Source organism: Zea mays, chromosome 2 (genome assembly GCF_902167145.1).
Source record: "Zea mays cultivar B73 chromosome 2, Zm-B73-REFERENCE-NAM-5.0, whole genome shotgun sequence".
NCBI classification, from domain to species: domain Eukaryota; kingdom Viridiplantae; phylum Streptophyta; class Magnoliopsida; order Poales; family Poaceae; genus Zea; species Zea mays.
This window is the reverse complement of record NC_050097.1, coordinates 169,312,709-169,331,785: the sequence shown is the minus strand read 5'-3', so window position 1 is coordinate 169,331,785 and position 19,077 is coordinate 169,312,709. Positions and strand designations below refer to the sequence as shown.

Genomic DNA, 19,077 nt, shown 5'->3' with positions numbered 1-19,077 from the left:
AGTGTTTCTCATGAAGTATGCTACTACACATCAATCCATCTTGTTAAAATAATGTTGCTTTTATCAAGGATTATTGCTCTCATTACTAAAGTAGCATGCTTATTGGATTCTCCTATTTTAAGTTTAATTCCTATTCCAATATGTTACTCTCTTGATCGCATCCATTGTTTGTTTGATCATAGAATAACATGAAATGACACTTAGTGCCTCATATTCTCTCCAATCGATACCTCTCTTGATATGCACTAAGTTAAAAGGAGAATTCATGATTCATTTATACAATTTGTGATCCACTTAATATATGTTAACCATGACTTAGAAAAGGATCACTAGTTGTAAGAACTCTCTCTTGTGCAAAATATTTTCACACATTGTCATTGAGCATAGGTCTTAAGCAAACAAGACTAAGGACGAAAGCACAATGAAGAGAGCGTCTACAAGTAAAGGTACAAAACGGGTAAAACTTATTTCTATCATTTACATATGTACCTAAAATCTTCCTCTTATATACACTCTTTGCATATCTTGTATAAAAGGAAGAGAAAGCATGTCCTTTGCATTTATCCCTGCTTCATACCTAGTTTAACCTCTTAAAATTTCACTCATGCATTATTGCATCTTTGCTAAAACTAGATGAAGTGGTTCTATTGTCAAAGAGCTTAAAGCTTAACCTTGTAACGAGGATAAGCTACCTTTGTTCCAAAGGTGGATGGTCCTTAAGTCTCTTTGAAATCTTTAAAGGAAAATGCTTAAAATGTTTGCAACATGCTTTCATAAGTGCATAAACTGTCTTGAGCATCACACATATACTATGACACAATGCACTTCACTTTCTCTATGATATAGACTTGTTCTCATTAACCTAATTATGTGCACTTGGCATTTAAGGCCAAAATATGTATTCCTCTCAAGGCACATATTTAGGGGGAGAAATCTATATTATATAGAACTATGATCATGCTTAATTGACATATCTCTTGATCATATCTCTTTCATTTTGGTACAAATGCATATATCCTATTATTCCCGTACCATGACTACGACTAATATGTTTCCAAGTATATTACTATGCTAAGTCGTAGATTGAAAGGGAAATGGAGTCTTCGGCGAAGACAAGGCTTCCACTCAACTCTATTGGTATTATCTACCCTTCGCCATCACTCCATACTATCTCTCCACATTGGTATAATCTTTCACTCATATATTATTTACCAAAGGGGGAGACAACTTATAGAATGGGCTCTGATGACTCCGTTTTTGGCGATTCATGCCAAAGGGGGAGAGAGTATTAGCCCAAAGCAAAAGGACCGCACCACCACCCTAATTTTAAAATGAGTTCAATTGAAAATTTCAAATTGGTATCTTATTGTGTTCAAAAGGGGGAGAAAGTAGTATTTCAAAAATCAATATCTTAAAACCCTCTTGAACTCTAAGAGGAGGATTTAATCTAGGGGGAGTTTTGTTTAGTCAAAGGAAAAGCATTTGAAACAGGGGGAGAAATTTCCAAATCTTATGATTCATTTACCTTTGACTATTTACAAAAGACTTTGAAAAAGAATTTCCAAAACATTTGCAAAAACAAAACTTGAGGTGCAAGCATGGTCCAAAATGTTAAAAACAAAGAAAAGCATCCATGCATATTTTATGAAATGAATATTGGTTTAATTCCAAGCAATCTTTGCACCTATCCTATGCAAACTAGTTCAATTATTCTCTTATATATTTGCTTTGGTTTGTGTTGGCATCAATCACCAAAAAGGGGGAGATTGAAAGGGAAATAGGCTTTAAACCTTTTCCTAAATGATTTTGGTGGTTGAATGTCCAACACAAACAATTGGACTAATTAGTTTGCTCTAGATTACATGTTCTACAGGTGCCAAAGATTCAACTCAAAACCAATAAAAAGAACAAGACAAGGTTCAAAAGAAAGGAGCAAAGAGAAACCGAAGTGCTCCCTGGTATGGCGCACCGGACTGTCCGGTGTGCCACCGGACAGTGTCCGGTGCACCACCGGACTGTCCGGTGTGCCACCGGACAGTGTCCGGTGCACCACCGGACCGTGTCCGGTGCACCAGGGAGGATTGCCTTCAAACTCTTCACCTTCGGGTTTCTCAGGCGCAGCCCACTATAATTCACCGGACTGTCCGGTGCACCACCGGACAGTGTCCGATGCTCCAGAGTGAAGCGACTCTGAACTGGCCAGCTTCGGGAAAGTGGGAGGTCGCTCCGCTAAAATTCACCGGACTGTCCGGTGTACACCGGACTGTCCGGTGTACCAGCGGAGCAACGGTCATCTGCGCGCAACGGTCGACTCTGCAAAGTGTACAGTTGAATTCAGAATGTCAGAGCAGAAGTCAGAGGGGCACCGGACTGTCCGGTGCTGCACCGGACTGTCCGGTGCCACATGAGGACAAAGCCTCCAACGGTCGACCAGCTCCAATCTCAACGGATAGGATGACGTGGCTGGTGCACCGGACTGTCCGGTGCGCCCATCGCCAGCAGCTTCTCCAACGGCTACAAATTTGGATGGTGGCTATAAATACCACCCCAACCGGCCACTTCAAGGTGTGGGAGCCCAAGCAACATTCCAAGTCATCTAGTTGACATACTCAAGCCCTCCCAACCACATATATTCATTGATCCATCCTATACACAAGATTTAGTCCACTACAACCAACACAAGTGCCACAAAAGAGAGAGCAAGCAATTGAGAGCTACTCAATTGAGTTTAGCCCTAGCGCCTTGTGAGATTCATTGAGAGATAGTGTGTGCTACATCTTTGTGTTCATTTGTGCGTGGAGTATTGACTCCCATCGAACTTCCTCCAAAGTTTTGGATGCCTGTAAAAGCTAGCAAGAGACACCAAAGATTGTGGTGGTCCTTGTGGGATCAAGAGTGATCCTTGAGAAGAAGAAGAGCTCACCGATCCTTGTGTGATCGGGGGAGAGAGGGAAAGGGTTGAAAAAGACCCGTCCTTAAGTGGACTCCTCAACGGGGACTAGGCCTTCGAGGGCCGAACCTCGGTAAAACAAATCACCCGTGTCCATTGTTTTTATTACTTGTGATTTGTTTGTTTTCCCTTGCTCTAAGTTTTCTTGCACCTTTATTTGCTAATATCATTCAGTTTTGCTTCAAGTTAAATTTCCATTTAGTGAAGCAACACGTTGCAAGAAAGAACTTGTCCTAGTGCTCTTCTCATCTAAGGCTTCTTGCTTTGTTATTCTATAACTTACTAGTTGTATTGATTTATCACTTCCGCATTATTTAGCAATACTCTTTTCAAGCAAGAACTTAGTTTCTATTCTCCGATATTTGTATATCTTGTTCTAACCACTAATCAAGGGATCTAGTTGGGGGATAAAGTTTTAATTTTCAGGTTCCGCCTATTCACCCCCCCTCTAGGCGACCTTCACCTGCGGTCTCCTTCCAGAAAAGCATACAATTATTTTCACAGACATCGATTTTTTCGTAGTCCATACCGAGGCCAGATAACAGCTTTTTAGACTGATACATGTCCTTTGGCATCTTGTGATTCTCCGGAAGTACATCACTGATCAAGTTCAAAAGTTCCTTGTAACAGTTGTTTGAGAATGTAAACTTAGACTTAATAGCCATAAGTCGAGTCACAAATACAAGGACGGTCACTTTTGTGTGCTCATGCAACGGCTCTTCGGCAGCTTTAAGGAGCTCGAAGAACTTCTGAACCTCAGGTGTAGCTGGATCCTCAAACTCGGTGGGTTGACCGGGGTTCTCCGAATCGACGGTTAGAAGCTCATGGCGTACATCGTCAAGCATCTCTTCCATCCTATCGTAGTCCTCCTCTTCATGTGACTGAACTTCCGATACAATACGAGGAGGTGGGTCCTCACCGTGGTGCACCCACACCTCATAGCCTGACATATAACCGTTCTTACAAATATGTATCGACATAGTCCTCCTGTCGAGGAAATTAATGTTCCGACACTTGCTACAAGGGCACCTAACATCGGTTCCAGTCTCTGACCGAGCAAAAGCATGGTCGAGAAAAACATCAGTCTTGGCAACCCACTCACTTGATAGAGCACCTCTTTTCTTCCAACCTTCATACATCCATCGACGATTCTCCTCCATACTAGATACGAGACGTTAACTTAATTAGATAAGTAATGCACGGACCATCCGTTTTTACGAAGAAATCACGCCCCTACATCTGTAGGAAAGGATATGTCCTAAACCCACCCATGAGTGACCGACGAGGCCGTGTTTATGACAAGACATGTGGTCGTGCGAAATTTCGGCAGCATAACCCCGCTGTTCTCCAATCGCACGCCTAAAAATGGTGCAATTGGAGAACAGAGAGGTTATGCTGCCGAAACTAAGCAGGAGCACATACTTTTGTCATAAACACGGACTCTGTCGGTCACCCCGAGGCTGTCCAATAAAGGGACAATTCTGGCCCAACATACCTCACATGCGTCGCTTGTAAGGTGTGTTGGGCCCAAACGGGTGACGCCTAGGTTTCGTTTGTTCACACTACGATACACTATGATTAACTATAATCATCGTGCATTATTAAATAATTAAACTAATAAACCACAATACAATATTACATACGAAATAACATTGGTATGGATGACAAATCATATAAAATGACCTTATTTCCGAGGGCATAATAATTACCCTCGGAAATTAAAAATTTAAATTATCTAAAGCACCACTAAATAAACTAAAACAAGCTAATTTAATTACGTAATCAAATTTCAAATGCATTCATACATACAATTCTAATCAAATACATTAATAGATGCATACAATTCTAATAAACAATATTGTTAAGGATACTCACTTAGCGGGCGTGGGGAGCCGCCGGCGACGGGCGCACGGGCCGGCGGCCGGAGCACGGGGCGGCAGCCGTCGACGACGGGCGTGGCGGCGACGGGTCTGTGGGCGGCGGCGACGCACGGGCAGAGAAACGGACGGCGCGCGGGTGAAAATGAAACGGCGCGCGGGTTGGATCCGCGTTAAAACGCCTTATCTCCGACGGCTGTGTACGAGGCCGTCGGAGATAAGCACTATTTCCGAGCGCCTGTTGTGGCTGTCTGACATAACCTTATCTCCGACGGCCTCGTACACAGCCGTCGGAGATAAGGCGGCAGTCGGATGTTTGTTAGTTTACTGTAGTGAATCTAACTTGTTTTGTAGCAAAAGTGCCTCCGACAGCCTCGTACACACCCGTCGGAGATAAGGCGGCAGTCGGATGTTTGTTAGTTTACTGTAGTGAATCTAACTTGTTTTGTAGCAAAAGTGCGGATCCTGTTTACAGAAAAAGCTGAGAAAAGGAGATAGAGGTGAGTTCCTGAATTGGATTGCAATACCTGATAAGCTAGCCAGGCGGTACATGGATGGGCTGATGGATCCAATCAGACAAACAGAACAGTAGACAGAACTAGACAACAAAAAGGACACGGAACAAGTTGGTCGATTAAAACAACGAAACATACACAGACTGACAGACAGGTACATCAAACTACATTAGCTAATTAAGTTGGTCTAGCTAGCTGCTACCCGGCCTGATTACACTATCAACTACATACGTACAGTAACTACTAGCTAGTCTAGTTGGCATGCATGAAAATACATCAGCTGCAGTACGCACTACTTCCAAGGTACAGAAAACATGTACGGTAGCTACCTAGGCGGCATAGGACATGTACTTGGAGATGGCTTTGGTGCCCTCAGAGATGGCGTGCCTGCCCAGCTCCCCGGGGAGCACGAGCCTGACGGCGCTCTGCACCTCGCGGGAGGTGAGCGTCGCCCTGCCCGTGGCCTTGGACAGGCGCGCCGCCTCCTCCGCGAGGCGCTCGAACATGTCGGCCATCATCATGTCCAGCACCTGCATGGCGTGCCCCGACACGCCCAGGTCCGGGTGCACCTGCTTCAGCACGCGCCACACGTACCGCCTGTACCCTCCCACGCCGCCCATCCCGGCGTCGCCTCCGGAGCTGGCCTGCCCCAGCCGCTGCCGCCGCCGCCGCGGCTGCTGCGTCTTCGTCTTCTTTGTTGGTGTTGCTGCTTTCTTCCTCTTCTCCGACGCCACGCGCGGAGTCTCCGGCTGCTTCTCCTCCTCGTCCTCCAGCTCAAACTCCAGCTCCTCGTTGGGGTCCTGCGTCTCCTGGCTCTGCGGCACGGGTACTGCTGCAGAATCCTCCTCCGGCGGCGGCTTCCCCTCGTTGCGCCGGCCACCACCACCACCACCACCACCACCACCACGGCCTCTTTTGGCAGTGACCTCGACGACATGCACCACCGTGGAGCCAGAGACGTCCACGGTGGGGTGCGCCAGGGCCAGAGCCTCCGGGACCTGCTGCTTCTCCGCGTGCAACCCATCGTCGTCGGCGACGATGACCTCCACGGTCTCCTGCACTAGTTTGGTCTTCACCACGGAGCCCACCACCTTGTTTCCGCGCCGCTTGGGAGCCATGCCTACTTGCCTAGCGTACCTAGCTACCAATCAGCTCTTGCAACTACTGCACAGCACAGTTGGCAGCAGTGAAGAAACGAGAGAAACACGGAGAGCTTGCGACGATATGAAGCTGAGGCTCCCCGCCAGCCGCACCCTTTTATGCAGAGGACGGGAGGGACACGTCAGAGGCGGACCGGTCGACACGTTGCTGCCCGCAGCCCTGGAGGGGGGCGACGTGGTAATAGCTTGGACCGGCCGCCTGGGGCTCAGTGAACAGGCAGACGCGCGCGGTTGCGCAGCACTGCATGGTCGTCGTGTCGTCCTCTCATGACGCCTTCCCTCGTGGAGGAGACACACAGGATAAAAGAGCAGGGCGCGCGCAGAGGGATCGAGAAGACCACCAGGCTTGAATTTTGACTAGAACAAGGCAGCGCTCTATCGGTCGCTACAGTCTGTCAGTCACCTTAGTGCATTTGTGCGACTGGCAGATGTTACCGAGATGTAAATACGTATCTGCGGTAGTTAATAGTATAGGTACAAAACATAATATACATCAAAGTCTCCAAGTCGTATGAATAGTTTATTCAACAACAGTTAGTTACAGTAGTAATGGTTAAAGATCAGCCTTCAAACAACAAGTCGGTTGGTGTACAGTGGTTATCTCAAAAGCATAGAGTGTATTATCGTCTATGCAATTTGCCAGTCAACTTAATCACAACTAAGTGATGTTACTAATTATGATTACTTTATATGCTGCTGCATGATCACTACTACATAACAAGACTGGCATCTTTTTGTTTGAAACACTAATTAAGACACAGGTTGTGCACTATGGATTAATTAGCCAGCAAGCGGCACGTACTTGTCCGCTAAAGCTAGCTTTGATATCTAGGGCTGGGCATTCGGTTTATTAGGGTAAATTTGTTCGGTCTATTCGGGTTTGTGAAATTTTGGATTCTGAAAAAATGAGAACCGAAATTTTCAAAATTATTTTAGGAACCGAACCTGAATAGACTCACAATTTCGATTCGGTCTATTCGGTCCACCGAATAGACCCGAATTGTAGAGAGACTAGTATATTTTGTTAAAATATATATAATGAATAATTAATTGAAAGTACTATTACCACAACAAGTGACTATAAAAATTAGCATACAAAGATATATATACTATCGTTCAGATGATATCATTATTTCTAGCTAATAAGTTCATAAATCATATAATAATATCATCACATATTAAGAGTTTTTTTATATTTCGGGTTATTAGGTCTATTCGGGTTTTACAGGTTAGGAACCGAACTCGAACTCATACCTCGAAATATAGCACATATAGGAACCGAACCCGAACCTGAAAACCCGAATAGACCGACAATTCGATCTATATATTCGGGTTCGGTTCGGGTTCAGGTTCGGTTTTCGGTTTTAAAATGCCCACCTCTATTTTTTTATTTTCCCAACCAAACTTTTTTGGTATATTCCTACACTATGTAGACCTACATGTACCATTTTGGGACAATTAAAAAAGTGTTTTCTATAGCTAGTAGATTTAGTTCGTTTATTTCAATTTCTTCGGAAAATTCACATTTGAACTGCAAGTCACTCGAAACTTGGAAAACCATGCGTGCAAACATAATATCCACGCTATTTAGCACAAGGTACGACCGACTTCAGGAGCGGACCGGAAACTTCGAGCACCATGCTCACTCAACATGGCCGTGAACTTGCCATCCAGCTGTTTAAAAATTTTATAAAACACAAACAAACTTAGAAAATCATGAAACTTGTCCACGTGTCATGATATCATATGTAGAGGCTGTGATAAAAATTTTAGAATGTTTGGAGAAAGTTGTGAGACACTATGTGTAGAAACCTAAGAGAACTACACATGAAATCATAGAGTTTCAATGTGGATCTCTTAGGTTTCTACACATAGTGCGTCACATTTTTCTCGAAACTTTTTCAAATTTTTATTACAGCCTCTACATATGATATCATGACACGTGGACAAGTTTCATTATTTTCTGACTTTGTTTGTGTTTTATACAATTTTTAAACATGTGGATGGCAAGTTCACGGCCATGTTTAGTGAGCATGTTGCTCGAAGTTTCTGGTCCGCTCCTAGAATCGGTTGTAACTTATGCTAAGTAACATGGATATCATTTTTGCATGCACGGTTTTTTAAGTTTCGAGTGACCTGTAGTTCAAATCCGAATTTTCCGAAGAAATTCAAATAAACGAACTAAATCTACTAACGATTGAAAACTCTGTTATAATTGTCCACAAATGATACATGTAGGTCTACATAGTGTAGGAACATACCACAAAAAGTTTGGTGGACAAAATGTAAAAAATAAAAATATGGTTTGTCGAGTGTCTAGAGAAGACACTCGGTAAAGAGTTCTTTGCCGAGTGCCAAGTATTTGGCACTCGGCAAAGAAGCCTCTTTGCCGAGTGCTAATCCTCGGCCCTCGGCAAAGGCTGACGGCCGTCAGCTTTAGGACGGCCGCTGACGGCCCTTTGTCGAGCGCCACCTTTGTCGAGTGTTTGACACTCGGCAAACATGTCTTTGCCGAGTGTGTTCCTGTGCCGAGTGTCCTGCACTCGGTAAACCAGCTCGTTACCGAGAGCCGGACTTTGCCGAGTGCGGCTCTCGGCAAAGCCTTCTTTGCCGAGTGCCCGACAAAAGGCACTCGACAAAGAGTCTGGCACTCGGCAAAGGCCCGAATTCCGGTAGTGTATTCGAGTTCGGTTCGGGTTCTGTTGGGGGCCTTCGGCTTCCGAAGGTCCTCAAAAACATGATTTAACAATGTTTCTGGAGTAAAGTACATTAACAGGTATCTTCGGACTTGGATCAGAGCCACAGTATGAGGAAGCACAAGGAACACGAAGGTTGGCGCAGAGCCGAAGCTGTGTGTAGAAGAGCTTCGGGAGAACGGCGGAAAAGGAAACCGACTTAAAGATGAAAAACCAGATTAGACCTCAAAGAATTATCATAGAGTTATTGATAAACGTAAAGGGCATTAATGTAATTTTGCATGGGCTACGACCCGTGCCTATAAATAGGTGAACAGTATCCCCGTACTGTTCATGCTGATTTGGCATTGGCTTTTGCGTCACACTTGTGCTTTTACCTTCTCACGAACTGAAGGTACATTTGTAATTTGATATCATTTCCTTTTTTCTATCATAATAAAATAGAAATGAGTTGTCAATAATACATAACCATTTATGTTATCTTATATGTTTCATATGATTCCTTCTTCATTATTATATTTTATGCTGATGAAGGTATGTCCTTCGTAACCTTCGTCCGAAAATCATTATACCCTTAGGGAAATAATGTCTCGAAGGACGAAGGATAGTAACATTTAACATTTTGTGTTGCCTTGTTCTTAATTCATAGCATTTGAGAACAAGTCCCCAACATTGGCGCCCACCTCCGGTGAACTCACTTCCATTTCTTGAGTTTTGAACACCTTCGGCAAGCATCACCTTCGTCATGCCGCCGAAAAAAGCTTTAGTGACAGGGGCTGGTACTTTACAGCCGCTAGATCCCAATCAGGATGTCCTTTCTCTTAGAGAGGCCCGAAGCCAGAAGAGGAAGGCTGTTAGTCCAACACCTCCGAAGGATGACCTGGATCAGGAGATCCAAAACCTGGAGATCCTTCAGCAACAGGTGCAACGCAAGAAGGAGAAGATGGCTCGTCTAGCTGATCTTCAGAGACAGATAGACGAAGCTTCTGAAGAGGTTCATCATCTTGTTCAAGATGATCAAAGCCGAAGGCCTCCACACAGAGAGCTTCATCAGGAAGGCTTCCACAATGAGGATGACTGGTATGAAGATTTCCATCATGGAAACTTTGCTTTTGATGATGCTTCTCCTCTCTCAACAGAATTGCAGGCTACACCATGGCCACAGTCTTACAAGCCACCCCAGCTCCCCATGTATGACGGTCACACAGACCCGAAGCAATTCCTAATGAGCTATGAAGCAACCATATCTTCGTATGGTGGCAATACTGCAGTCATGGCAAAATCTTTTGTCATGGCTGTCAGGAGCGTTGCTCAGACTTGGTACTCTTCTCTTCGGCCAGGGACAATCACTTCTTGGCAGAAATTGAAGGATATGCTGATAACTAGCTTCCAAGGGTTTCAGACGAAGCCAGTCACTACTCAGGCTCTCTTCCAGTGTACCCAGGACCATGAAGAGTACCTTCAGGCGTATGTCCGGAGGTTTCTGCGCCTGAGGGCACAAGCGTCAACAGTGCCCAATGAAATTGTCATTGAGGCCATGATTAAGGGGCTTCGGCCGGGACCATCAGTGCAATACTTTGCCAGGAAGCCACCACAAACGTTGGAGAAGCTGCTCCAGAAGATGGACGAATACATTCGAGCTGACAATGACTTCCGCCAAAGAAGGGAGGAAGCATTCAGGTTCTCTGAAATGACCAGGAGCTTCAGAGGAAGATTTCACCCGAGGCATGTTAGGTCAATCCATAATTCTGCTCAAACTGATGATCGAGGGAGCCAGCAGCAAAGGCCACAACACTCTTCACAAGCTTCGGCCCAACAGCAGAGTTCTTTTCGGCCGCCAGCGCCAAGGGGCAGAGGCGCCAGGGGCTTCGGGGGAAGGTTTGGAGACCAGCCAAGAAAAATATATTGCCTATTCTGTGGTGAAGACAAGGGCCATACTACCAGGATGTGCCATGTTACCATCCAGAAGCAGAAGGAAATAGCGGAAGCAGCAGCGCAACAGAGTCAGCCGAAGCAGGTCATGCATACTGCTTCATATCACTCACCTTATATTCCAGAATATGTAGGCAACCACCCTGCAGCTTCTGTTGCTTCAGCGAGCCAACCCCAAGCATCTTGGCAGCAACCTCCACCGCCACCGTCGACCTAGCGAGGACAACAGCCAGAAGGGAGTCAGCACAATCATCTTCAGAGGGATTTCAGAGAGGAGTCCGAAGCTCGCACAGTCAACAGCACTGTGCCAGAGTCGAAGCACATTTATTGACAAATATCCTACCTCAACAACAGTTCTTTTGCATTTTCTACATTCACTATTACCCTTTTGTCAATAAGGAACAATTATGAAGAGTTTAAATGTCTTTTATTGAATTTCAATTCCTTGTAATACTTTCGTCTTTTACCATAATAAAAATATGTTTTTTCCATAGGCTTGAGTTGCCGAAGCATACGAACTTATACTGATTTGGAGGACCTTTGTATTATCAAAAATTTGATCTAACGGACACAGTACAAATTGTTCGAAACAGTAAAAAGTCGTTCCTAAGGGAGCGCAGTGTAAGTTTTCTAAACCTACAACGAAAAATAAACGCTGATTCCGCTGAAAGTAAAAGGCGAAGAAGCTCCTAAGGGAAGCTTACAGCGAAAAATAAACGCTGATTCCGCTGAAAGTAAAAGGCGAAGAAGCTCCTAAGGGAGGCTTACAGCGAAAAATAAACGCTGATTCCGCTGAAAGTAAAAGGCGAAGAAGCTCCTAAGGGAGGCATACAGCGAAAAGTCAGCGCTGATATAAAAAGTGTGTGTGCTTTATTACAGGGATATGTATCTGCGACACAAAAATCATTTTGCATAACATAACATCATCACATCATTTTTGCATAACATAAGCATCATACAACATACTGCATCTGGAACAAGAAGGGGATACAGTGTTAATCTTCGGAACATATTTTGGAAAAGAGAAAATCGTGCTAAGGCACAAGACGAATCGAGATGAAGAGTAGCCTCATTGGAGAGGCAACACAAAACTTTTTTATGGCTTCGGAGAATAGTTCACGAAGCTTGGATGTTTTTTTTTCAGAGAAGTAAACAAATTCTTGTGATATAGAAAAGATTTTCTTCACGAAGCATGAAAAGAAGGGAAGGTGTTTTTTCGCCGAAGGCTCAAAAAATGGTATGTATGCAAAGTTTCATGCATCGTAAAGAATTAAATTATAAATAGACTATATATTGCATTCAAAGTTACAATATATTACACATGTTATGTTTCAAATGTTTCTACAATAACGATTTAATTCTCCTTGAGAACTATCTCTGCAGCTTCGTTCAGTAGCTGGTCAACAACCTTGTCCATAATGGCTTCGGCCATTTTTCTAATTTCATCGTCCCCCTCTGGGTGGGGGCCCGGAGATGCCTCAGCAGGTTCTAAGGGAAGAGAAGATACGACTACATTACTATTACAAACCGCGAACAAAGTCTGGAATTAAAAATTACAACACAATAAGAACGACTAATTAATACCTATTTGTCCTTCGGGCTCTGTACTTTTTTCGGCAACTTCTGTCACTTTCCTAGCATCATGGATGCCTTTTTCACTCTTTTGAATAATTTCTTGCGCCATTTCTCGGCCGCCGTTGTCCCAGATATCAGTAAAGAATTTTCCGCCAACCATGCTTGCTTCGGTCGAGGGGTCTTTGATGTCTTCGGAGGACAAGGCAGCTTTAGACTGAGCTAAGGATTTTACGTGCTCACAACCTCTCTTCTCCAAAACAGTAGCAACTCCTCTAGCACCCGAAAAAGCGCAGATGTCACCACGGCTATTCAGGATTTCCTCGAAGGCCTCAGCTTCGTGACTGATCCATTCCATTGGACCTTCGGGATTGCCTCTTGAGAAATTCTCTTCGCTAGAGAATGCGCCAACGCTGGCGAAGTTGGATTTTATCTTTTTGACGCATTCTATGGATTTAACATAGCATTTTCTCTGGGATGCACGAAGCTCCTTAACACTTATCTCTAAATGATTGGCCAATTGATCACTAAGCTCTCGTTTTGTTTCCTCAAGCACACGTTCTTCTTTAGCTCTAGCTAGCTGTTTCTGAAGATCTTTAATCTCACGTTTTTGGGCTTCGGCCTGGACCTTTGAGGCAGCTTCGTCCTTTTTTACCTTGTCTACCAATGTAAGCAGAATTTTATCCTTTTCCAGAGCTTCGTTTCTCAGTTTAATAACTTCTGACCGTAGGTTGTTGAACGCAATTTCATAGCTCTCATCTTCGGCATTCTTTTGTGCTCTCAATGCGTTGCTTAAAATTAAACCCTATATGTAAGAAAGTTGGTATAAGAATAAAAGAATGAGTTACGAATTATAAAATTTCCAAACGCCCAATTCCCATACCTTCAGGCTATTGTACGCGAGACTATCCGCAAGATCCTCCTTCGTCATAGCACATAATCCAGCTTCGAGCTTTGGAAACCCCATACTTCTAGCCATTTCCCGACAAACGAATAATTCTTTGTTGTCTGGGAGGCAGTATAGGAAGTCATCTTCGTCTGTCCCATTGAACACTAATGCCCCCTTCGGATATTTCAATTCTCTGGCATAGTGATTAGCTTCAAAGATTTCTTCTTCGGACAATTTCTTCCCCGAAGCATGCCGTACAATATAATCGTACATTTTGGAAGGTGCTTCGGGGGCACCAGTGTTAGTTTCTTCAACCAAAATTGGTTCTGGTACTTTTATTTCTTTGGTTGCCTCTGCAATTTTTGCTTCTTCTGCTTTCAAAGGTATTACCTTGGCCGGTTCTGAAGGCCCGGTTTCAACTCCAGTCTGCTGCTTCGGAGCTTCAGCAACGGATACTTCAGCAGGCGCCTCAGAAGTTTCAGCAGTCTTCTTTGGGGTTGCGCTTGGAAGTTTAATTGTTTCCAAAACATCTAACACATTAACCATTCTTTTTCTTTTTGGGGTCACTGTTGGCCCCTTTTTAATTTTTGCTGCTTTAATTTCTTCTGGAGGACTTAAAATTTCTGATATTTTCGCTCCCTCAATTGATGCTTTTGCTTCTTCCATCTTTCCTGTCGATGGCGCTTCGGCCAGCTCTTTGGTTTCTGGTAACAGAGTCTTTGGTTCCTCCAATTCTTTTGTTGTTGGCACTTCGGCCAGCTCTTTGGCTCCTGGCAGCGGAGTTGATTCCTTAGCTTTGGGGGCTGAAGATGTTTCACTGCCGAATTCAGGCACTGTGGCTAGTTCAATGTAACGTGGCCGGTGTGTGAGAACTTTCACCCTTTTTCTCTTCGGCGCTGGCTCGCTAGGAGCAGCTGAAGCAGTTTCTTTCGCAGAAACCGTACCTTTCCTTTTCTGCCCCCGTACCGGATAATGGTAGTAGGGGTACACGAACCCAATTGCATCAAAAACTCGGTTCAGTCTTTTCTTTCTTCGGCCTCCGAAGGCTGCTGACATTGCAGTATCTTCGGCCTTCGAATATGCCCCAAGCAATTCATCACTTACAGTTTCAATGCTCTTTAACCAATCATCATCTGGTTCAACGAATTTGTCTCCATACTTGAATGTATACTTCAGCCTGACCAGCCCACCTTCGTTAGTTTCTTTAACAGTTTCTTTTGGCATTTCCCAATTATCTGCAAGAGGCCATACTCTGAAGGCAATGTGTTCTTGTGTCAAATCCCTTGTCCCAATAAAAGAGCAGACTACGCCGAAGGCCCGTTGGCATTCTTCGGCTGCTTCATCCATTTCTACATTCGGTTTCCGGAGTCCGAAGCGCTGCCAGATGGGGCACATAATGACATCCTTAATATCCTCTCGAACCTTCAAATCATTTTTTACATAGAACCATTCTTTCATCCATTCTCCGGGCCATCTCTTACGAAAGGTGGGCACGGGGCAGCTTGACCCAGATCGAGCGCCGAAGCTGTAGCAACCAAAGTTGTTATGATATTGCTCTTTACCCCAGGGTTTCGTTTCGTATAACAACTCATGAATATTGCAAAAACTTTTTGCACTTGGCTCTAGGCCCTGACTCTTCACAACCCAGACGAAGATTCCCATTCTTATTATTGCTTCAGGGGTAAGTTGATGAAGGTAAACTTGATATATTTTCAGAACTTCCACCACAAATCTGCTTATAGGGAATCGTAGCCCAGCTTTCAAAAAGCTTCGGAAGATAACGACTTCATCATCTCCGGGAGTCGGCACAGTTTTTTCCCCGGCATCTGCTCTTACAATAGACATATCCCGAAAATATCTCCCCCTCATGTTTTCAAGGTGACTTTGCCCGATAGTTGATTTCCCGAAGACTGAATGACTTGGTCGCCATGGCCGATCTTCAGAATCTTCACCCCCACTATCTGCGTCATAGATGTCACTATCACCAGTATCTTCAGATAAACCTTCTAAAATCTCCCTTGTAATCTTGTCCGTGTTCGTCTTCGCTATTGACTCAAGAAAACCCAGATGCATCTCTTCAGAAAGGCTCAGCTTCGTTTCGGCAGCAACCTTCTTCTCCTCAGACATCTCTTCGGAATTCTTGCCTCTCATTTCCGAAGCTTAAAACTAAGGAGAAAACCAAATATTTGTGGGCAGAAAGCTTGTTGAGCAGGCAAAACAGATAGCAGGAGAGCGTGCCAAATAAATTGTGGCGAGCCCCTATTTATAAACCCATTATGTCGGAGACTGGAGGGTCCCATTTGCCAATGACTGTTGCTATTCTAGCAAGAGGAAGGTGTTTTTTCGGACCTTCGGCTCATAGCCTTCGTCCATTTTGCAATCTGAATTTATTATTCTAACAAATTAATATTGTGAGGGGCTACTGTTGGGGGCCTTCGACTTCCGAAGGTCCTCAAAAACATGATTTAACAATGTTTCTGGAGTAAAGTACATTAACAGGTATCTTCGGACTTGGATCAGAGCCACAGTATGAAGAAGCACAAGGAACACGAAGGTTGGCGCAGAGCCGAAGCTGTGTGTAGAAGAGCTTCGGGAGAACGACGGAAAAGGAAACCGACTTAAAGATGAAAAACCAGATTAGACCTCGAAGAATTATCATAGAGTTATTGATAAACGTAAAGGGCATTAATGTAATTTTGCATGGGCTGCGACCCGTGCCTATAAATAGGTGAACAGTATCCCCGTACTGTTCACGCTGATTTGGCATTGGCTTTTGCGTCACACTTGTGCTTTTACCTTCTCACGAACTGAAGGTACATTTGTAATTTGATATCATTTCCATTTTTCTATCATTATAAAATAGAAATGAGTTGTCAATAATACATAACCATTTATGTTATCTTATATGTTTCATATGATTCCTTCTTCATTATTATATTTTATGCTGATGAAGGTATGTCCTTCGTAACCTTCGTCCAAAAATCATTATACCCTTAGGGAAATAATGTCTCGAAGGACGAAGGATAGTAACATTTAACATTTTGTGTTGCCTTGTTCTTAATTCATAGCATTTGAGAACAAGTCCCCAACAGGTTCGGTTTTTGGTTTTAAAATGCCCACCCCTATTCATATCTACGAAATGTTCACAGAGGAGCATAGACTTATACACCTTGCACGAGGCTAACTTAACAAAATCATGGATATATCTTTTTCTGCACTAATCTATACTCCTGATAAACCAAGGGTGCTCATGCTCCTCCCTGCAAAACATATGAACATTGTGGGACCTTGATCTATTCATTTAAGCATTCGACATAAGGACTTATTTCCTTACACATCTGCAACCCCCTAGGCCAAAATTGGGAAAAAAGAAAACCCTAACTTCCTTTGCTAATGAAAACACGGTTGGTTCATGGCAATGCAGCCTTCAGACTCTTGGAATTTGCATTAGCATTGTGTCCTTCGGATAATACATAGTCAGCTAAAATAGCATTAAGTAAGGATCGTTCAATTGCAAACCTTCATGATATCTCGAAGAAGATATTGCACCTTGCCACTCACATTCGCGTGTGTACCAGCAATTTTCTCCATTTTTCATTCGGTATAGTCAGTGTTATCACGCCTGCATATATTCATGCAAAATGAATCCTATTAAAAAGTTAGCGTAAAAATGTTTATATTCAACATGCGAAACCAATTGAAATTAAAGTACACCTTAATGCATAAAAGCAAAAAGGCACAATCATTGTAATCTCAATAGATCTTTATAACCATATTCAACACTGACATATGATTTGGAATTTTATTTAACCTTTTCTGCCCAAGATGGTACATGGCTTGACATATTGAATGCTAAAGTATGGGAAAGCCAAGAGCGAAGCTAAAGAGGAGAAAATAAATCTACATTCATGCAATTTTATGACCTAGGGTCATGTTGTATCATGGATTCCTAATTTATATTCTCTACACTATGTTGTTGTCATGTTGTATCATGGATTCCTAATTTCTATTCTCTACACTATGTTGTTATATTTTAATGAAGTTTAGTATGAGTTTTAAAATTAAAAAAGAAGAATATAATGTTTTTTATCATCGAATGAACACAAAATTCACAAGAACTTGCCAGATCCAATACCTCTAGTTTCAATTAAAAATATGTAAAATGTGTATAAAGCATTTCAAAAACCAAATCTGAAAGATAGCATCCACTACTTTATGAGGGAGGATATTGCTCAAAGAAAGCTAGAAATAGGATGTTACACTTTTTGTATAGACCTTGGTCGTCGTTTAGATCTGCTTATGTGACCCATTGTAACTTTTGGACCTCTCACTTTCCTTTTTGGTTAAGATGCATGTACCGTTCTTGTCTTGCTTTATAAACATGAAAAATTATGCACCTCTTATTTCTTGATAGTTTATTTCAGATACTGCTATGAAGTAGGCGATAACCATGTCTTTTCTTACTTGTCAGGTGAAATCTATACTGTCTCGGACAAGGCACGAGCTACGTTTAAAAAGAAAGGGAAGATGACCCTCTTTTCTGATTTCTCACCAGACAAATATGTGAGCTGGACCCCACGACACAATAAGTATCCATTGTTAGAAGAGGTTGATCTAATCAAGAGAACTGAAAGATCTAACCTGATGTTGTGGACAAGTCCTCAGTTTACCTTGGTGGGGGTGATTATCATCTTACCGACATTCTCTGCATAAATTACATGACTATTTCCATCTGACTAAAGAATTTACAACAAAGACGTATCAAAACTTTTTAATAGAAAAAAGTTGACCTACCGAGGTAAAACAACAAAGATGTATCGTGAATTGCTCCCCTAGGCTAAAAATTCAAAAAAGAAGAACAATATTTCAGTTAGTTTGTATCATACAAGGATATGTATTTTAGCAAGAAATTTTATTGAAACAAAGAAACAAAAATAAATAGTCAAGAGTGATGCTTTCAGCTGTGGTGATGTATAATACAAAAGAAAAAACCTGTTGGTTTGCTTTTAAAGTTTAACTCCCGATGGAAAAGACAAGAGAATATAAGTTAACAAATGGGTAAGCACAGCTAGTGGATCATCAAAAGGATATTATATAGTCAAGTAAACCAACCTCCACTCTTCCACTTGTAGGCTTGAACCCATTATCAGGATCCTCACCTATAACTCTGACTGCAACACAATGGTTCTTCCTTTTAATTTTAGGTCATCTAGATTTATGTATTGGATAGCAAGTAGAAGTGGAAACTAAATCATTGATTGGCCAGTAAAAATAGATAAATGTGTGAGGAACAAATGTTATAGGTAAACTAGAGTAACATTGGCTTAATAGGAGTCTTTTTAAAACAATGGACTATCCATTTAACAGTAAAGTGAGAGGTAATTCTAGAAATATAATTTCATCTCAAATTCCTATATCAGTATATTATCTTATAGACCAACTCACTCTTTACTTGCTCTAACACAAATTCTTCTAGAGTCGTAATC

At 42.8% G+C, this 19,077-nt stretch overlaps 1 protein-coding gene across 1 annotated transcript; it reads right to left on the bottom strand.

The window, feature by feature from the left end:
- Nucleotides 1-5,439: 5,439 nt before the first annotated feature.
- On the bottom strand, nucleotides 5,440-6,562 carry LOC103647254 (histone H2B.5). Its single transcript, XM_008671809.2, has one exon. It carries the CDS (start codon nucleotides 6,458-6,460, stop codon nucleotides 5,672-5,674), a length of 789 nt encoding a protein of 262 aa, XP_008670031.1. The 5' UTR covers nucleotides 6,461-6,562; the 3' UTR covers nucleotides 5,440-5,671.
- Nucleotides 6,563-19,077: the final 12,515 nt, after the last annotated feature.